Source organism: Plecotus auritus, assembly GCF_963455305.1.
Source record: "Plecotus auritus genome assembly, chromosome: 9".
Classification (NCBI taxonomy): Eukaryota; Metazoa; Chordata; class Mammalia; order Chiroptera; family Vespertilionidae; genus Plecotus; species Plecotus auritus.
The window spans coordinates 99,963,347-99,969,346 of record NC_137783.1 but is presented as its reverse complement, the minus strand read 5'-3'; the positions used below and the strand labels follow the sequence as shown (position 1 = coordinate 99,969,346).

Here is a 6,000-nt window from a genome sequence, read left to right as displayed (position 1 = left end):
GTTCACAGCCTACGATAGTTCTACGTGTAGTCTTGCTTCTCTGAACCTCCTCCCAACTACTTATGGTTTCCCCAGATATTCTGGACATTTCTATAAACCTCCATGACTTTCTCCCTTTCTCCCAAACCTTTCTCCCTTTTCTCTACCTGATGAAATTCTACTACTAGTTATCTACCAACCAGTTGGTATACCAGCTCCTGTGTTAGTGATGACTGCAAATCCTCCCTACCCTCCAACCCTTAACCCCAGGCAGAATTAGCTGCTCTACATGTGTGTGTGTGGCAGGGGGCAGTGAAGGGGAGGTTACCCAATGGGATCTTATAACACCCCCTGTGGAAACATACCATACTGTATGTAATTGCTTTTTGCCCCTAGACTAGACTGTGTGGAAGCTCTTCCTGGGCAGAAAACATGGTTCTTCATGCTTATCCCAGTGCCTGCCCCCAGAGCCTGGCACTCAGTAGACAGTCGACAAGTCTTTCAGTGTGGTAGTGTCATCGGAATCCCAGGTCCATCCAGGGACCACGTGGCTTCGGGCAAATTACTGAATCCGGGTTTCCTTTTTTTTTTTGGAAATAAAAATGAACATAATTACCTTCTTGAATGGCCCTAAGGATGAAATGAAACAACCATTCCAAGTACTTCAGCATAATAATAAATAGTATGGGCTCAATAGAGGATAACCATGATTAAGTTAGCTCCTATATTCTGATCCTAGGTAATGTGTAAGAGGAAGTAAATAGTCCTTCCAAGCCAGTGACGTGGTTCCCCAAAATTTGTACTTAATGTTGCAATCTTAATAAAACTATGAGAAAATCATTTTTTTAAATGCCCGAGGTAAGGATGAGGCTTGAAAATTGTTTATTAAAAAGGTACCAACGGCCCTAGCTGGTGTTGCTCAGTGGTTAGAACATTACCCCTCAGATTATAGGATCACATTCTGGTCAAGGGCACATACCTTGGTTGCAGGCTTAATCCCTGGCCCTGGTGGGGAGTGGGGGCGACATGTGGAGGCAACATCTGTCTCTCCCCCTCCCACTCTCTCTCTAAAAAAAAGGGGGAGGGAATGTCCTCAGGTGAGGATTAACAAACAAAAAGGTATCAAGTAATATTTTTTAATAAATCCAAAGCATTAGGAAACTCTTTGCACTCTTGACACAAAATGTGTGAGAAAATACTATATTACAATGTTTTGAGAGGTTTTCACAATAATGTTTATCAACTAAGAACGGGGAAATAAGGAAGCATAAAGTGTATTTTTTATAACTATGTCTTTAAGAACTTTATATAATTATAACTGTATTTGTTTTTATTACTACATACTTAGCTATTCCTATAAAAAGGCTGTAGGTATACCTATATACATTCTGTTTAGATGTTTTAAAAAAGGAAAAGGCAATTGCAAAACAACATGCCAGTAAAAACAAAACAATTATTATTAAGTTGCTGTATGTATCATATCTAGTCTGCTCTCACTTGTTTCTCCAAATTCAGGACTTTTGCCTATTAGTATACTGTACAATATTAAGTGAATTTGGTGCTATTTGCATTCTTGTACCTCTAAATCCTGTTTTTATTAAGGAGAAAGAAAACCCCCAAAAATGGAATGTGATCTAAGCTTGTAGGAAAAATCAAAGTGGGTTGATTACACTTATTTGAATCTTATTTTTAAAAAGTCTCACCTGAGGATATGTTTATTAATTTTTAGAGAGAGAGGAAGAGACAGAGAGAGGGGGTGGGAACATCCATCGATTGCCTCCTGTCTGAGTCCCAACCCTGAACAAGGATCAAAACCGAAATTTAGGTATGCTATTACCTAAATGATCCTGACAGAGAATCAAACCCACATGGAATGATGCCCCAAGCAAGTGTGCCCTCCGGCCAGGACCACTTATTTGAATCTTATTGCTCATATAGCCTGATTATAATAAAGTTTGCTTAATGATCTCAATCTTTGTCTTCCAAGCTAGGGCAAATAAAACAAAAAGGATACTGCTGTAAAGCTGGTGAAGCAAGCAATTGTTTGGCCTGTTATAAAATCAGACACTTTTTCTCTGCAAGTTTTCCATGCTCTTCGTATGCTATTAGCTGTCATAGCTTACAGTCGCAACTATGGGAGACTGCACACCTACAGTTTGCAAACCTATTATCCACAAGGGCTAATTATACTAATTCTTTTCACAACCAGCACATCTGATTGCCCATTATAGATTCACTTAAATCTATAGGAGCTGCTAATTTAAAATCTTTGGCTATATGAAGATATCTAAGGTTGAGAATATATATATATTATGGGAGAGCTAGAGATACTAATAGCAAACTTAGGAAGATTTTAAAGGAGTAAGACAAAATCTGGCAAATCGTGTATTCTAAGTGGCAGGAATGAAAATTAGTGTTAGTCTTACAAAGTTAACAATATCATAGTAAAGTAGCTTTTCTTTGAGTTGCCTTAAAAATATAACAAATTGAAAAACATCTTGACTCTTGCCAAGGCACACATATTTGAATTCTAAATTGGAGGCGAGAGGAAGCAGAAGCTTCCTTATGGAAAGAGATGGCGGAGTTTGGCATTGAGTTCTTTCTCCTTGCTTAAAAGATCCAGGCTGTGCTTTTTGAAGGCTTCTGACTGCAGCCTGAGCTCCTCGTAGGCCTTCTGGATCCCATCTATCCTGCGCTGGAGTTCCCGGACTCTCAAGTTACTGTCCACAGCCACCGCCTCTTGCTCAAACCGCTCTAGCGCTTGTCGCCTGGCCACCTCTGCTGCCTCCAACTTCTCCTCAAGCTGGCGGATCTCCGCTTGCTTGCTCTGAAGCACTTTGCCCCTGTCCATGGATAGCTGGAGCAGCTCCTCCTTCTCCCGCGTGACCATCTGCAGCCTGGCCTGCAGCTCCTGGCTCAGGCTGCTGTGCGCCTGCTCGGCCTTCACCATCTGCTCCACGGCCTGCTGGTGCTGCTGCTTGAGGCTGTGCAGCTGGCTGTGCAGCTGCTCTGTCTCCTTGGTGTGGGCGCTTGCCTGCTGGCTCTGCAGCTCCAGCAGCTCCTTCTCTCGGGCCTGTGCCCGGCAGGCATCCTGGGCACACCTCTGTTTCAGAGTCTCCAACTCCTTGGCCAGGACCTCGCTCCCGGCGGTGAGCTGCAGGACTTTGGCCTCCTGGTCCTTCAGAGCCTGGCTGAAGAGGTTGTTGTTCTCCAGCCTCAGCTTCTCATTCTCCTCTCTCAGCTTGACGTTCTCGCTCTTGTATTGGTCCTTGAAGCGGATCATCTCCTCGTGGTTGGCTGCCAGGGTCATGAAGCGATCCTCCAGCTTCCGGGCATGCTCGCTCTTGGCCTTCAGCTTCTCGGCCTCCAGCATCCCCTTCTCCTCCAGCTCTGTGTTGAGCAGCTCCAGGATCTGGCAGCGCTCCAGGGCCTCGTCGGCCCTCCGCTTCAGGATGCAGATGAGCTGGGACTGCTCGTGGATGCGGGAGCGAAGCATCGCCTTCTCGTTCTTCTCCTCCTCAGACAGGCCCCGGAGGTTTGCCAAGGCTTCCCTCAGGCCATCCATTTCCTTAAACCCCATCTCCTCTTCCTGGTTTTCCAGTGTTTTGTTTTGCGTATCTAAGGGTTTTTCAGAGGGTGGGGTGTCCATCCATCTCGAGAGCCTTCTCATTCTCAGGCACAGGTGCTCTCTCCACCATGGGCTGACTCCACACTCTTTCCCCCTCAGCTTTCAAAAGCCACCGTGTTGCTAGGGGCTCCGGGCACTGTCCAGCAGCAGTTTCCCCCAGTATGGAGCCCTACGATTGGTGGGCAGGTCTTCAGAATGCGGTGACGTAACAGGGGGCCAATCTGGCGGGGCTATGCTTGCCTTTCTAACCAATCACAGCTCTCAGCTCACAGCCCAGGGTCTGGCCTCTGCTGCACAGAGGAGAGATGACAACCCTCCGGGTTTGCAGCCAGCATCAGGGCAAGAAACCTGACTCCACCTCATCTGGTTGAAGTAAACAAATCGAGCTGGCAGCGACTGCTCCTCCCTCCTCTCCCCACCTCAACTGTCATGAGGACAGGTTACTCCTGTCTTTGGAAACACAGTTGGCTCCTTTGAAAACTGCAGTCTATATATACAAAGCAGCAGTGGTACGCTGAGAGCCGGGACCCTAAGTGCCTTGAGTTTGCATCTGTAGTGCTCAGCACAGTTCAGCAAAAGAGCAAACCCCAATGAAATAAATACTCTTTTTTTTAATTGGATATTCAGCACTCTCTGTTTTTACTCACTAGCAAAATAAGGTTACAGAAAGAAGCTTAATGAATGACATAGAGATGGCAAACATCCAAACAGAAGACAAAGAACCAAATGAAGCTTACCGTCATATAACGTCCATTTCAGATGAATTAAGTAGTTAACTGTAAAGAATAAAATAAAGCCTGTCCGGTATGGCTCAGTGGTTGAGCATCAACCTATGAACCAGGAGATCATGATTCAACTCCCCCGTCAGGTTACATGCCCAGGTTGCAGGCTGGATTTCCATTGTGGGGCATGGAGGAGGAAACGGATCAATGATTCTCTCTCATCATTGATGTTTCTATGTCTCTCTCCCTTCCGCTCTGAAATCAATTAAAAAAATAAAATAAAATAAAAATCAAAGTATTAGAAGTGGAAACTAGAAAAAATAAAGGAAACCATAAAAGTTCTGGGCCAGGAAGGACTTTCTCAGCTTAAACACTGTGTAAAAGACGAGTAAGGAAAAGCTTACTTTGACTTTGTTGAACAGTTGTATATAATTTTAAAAAATTGGGCCCTAGCTGGTTTGGCTCAGAGGATAGAGGGTCAGCCTGCAGACTGAAGGGTCCCGGGTTTGATTCCAATCAAGGGCACTTGCCTGGGTTGCGGGCTCAGTCCCCAGTAAGGGGCATGCAGGAGGCAGCCGATCAATGATTTATGTTATGTCTCTCTTCATTTATGTTTCTATCTTTCTCTCCTTCTTCCTTCTTCTCTGAAATCAATAAAAATATATTAAAAAAATTGTGACCTATGAGGTGTATAACTTAAAAAATTGACCTCTTAGGTCTATCCACCCTCTCCTTCCTCTGAACTTGCCTGGCATTTTACTCCCTAGCCCTAACCAACTACGGAAGGTCCCCTAACCAGCCAGCTCCCTGGCTCTGTCTGTAGGTGTTCTCTTTGCCTGGAATGCCTTTTCCCACCTTGTCCCGTGTTGCTCTAGTATTTGGCTCAGTATTTTTTAGTTCAGAATCACCTCCCCTGGGAAGCCTTTCCTGGCACCAACATGTGAAATTGACCACACACCTCATTCAATGCACCCACGGTAGCCTATTTGTACTGCTAATGGAACATGTCAAAACCTTATTGCATTCACTGTTTACCTGCTTAAATATATTTATTAAATATATTTAATAAATACTGTTTACCTCCCCTTATTAAATGCTGAAATCATTAAGAGCAGGGACTGTGTCTGTTTTATCCTTGATGACTAAACCAGTGCCTAGCACACTGAGAAAACTCAGATAAATGTGTGTTGAATGGATGTTAACTGCCTGGCCAGTGTGGTTCAGTGGTTGAGCATCAACCCGTGAACCAAGAGATCACCAGTTAGATTCCTGGTCGGGGCACATGCCCAGGGTTGTGGGCTCAATCCCCTGTAGAGGGCATGCAGGAGGCAGCCGATAAAAATTAGCCCTCTTTCACTCTTCCTCTATGAAAGCAAAAAAAATATATTTTAAAAATTAGACAATAATGTGTTTTCTTCAAAGCTTTCCAATTACTTTTAACAAGTACGGCCTTGGAAGCATAACCAATGGACACAAGACACTGGGGGAGGCGGGGGAGGGCATGTGCCAGGGGGTAGGAGAGGCTGGGGGAAGGTCAATGGGGAAAAAAAAGAGATATATGTACTATACTTTGAACAATAAAATTAAATTAAAAAAAAAAAAGTAAGGCCTCGGCCTAACCAGTTTGGCTTGGTGGATAGAGCGTCAGCCTGAGGACTGAAGGGTCCCAGG

The 6,000-nt window shown here is 44.6% G+C and overlaps 1 protein-coding gene across 1 annotated transcript; it reads right to left on the bottom strand.

Annotated features, from left to right (window-relative positions):
• Positions 1-831: 831 nt before the first annotated feature.
• Positions 832-3,720, bottom strand: CCDC89 (coiled-coil domain containing 89). The gene has a single exon (XM_080642049.1). The coding sequence runs from the start codon at positions 3,647-3,649 to the stop codon at positions 2,543-2,545; it is 1,107 nt and encodes a 368-aa protein (XP_080498175.1). The 5' UTR covers positions 3,650-3,720; the 3' UTR covers positions 832-2,542.
• Positions 3,721-6,000: the final 2,280 nt, after the last annotated feature.

What these genes read in the sequence shown, in the direction of transcription:
- CCDC89 (XM_080642049.1), bottom strand. Translation starts at nt 3,649, where the DNA reads ATGAGAAGGCTCTCGAGATGGATGGACACCCCACCCTCTGAAAAACCC.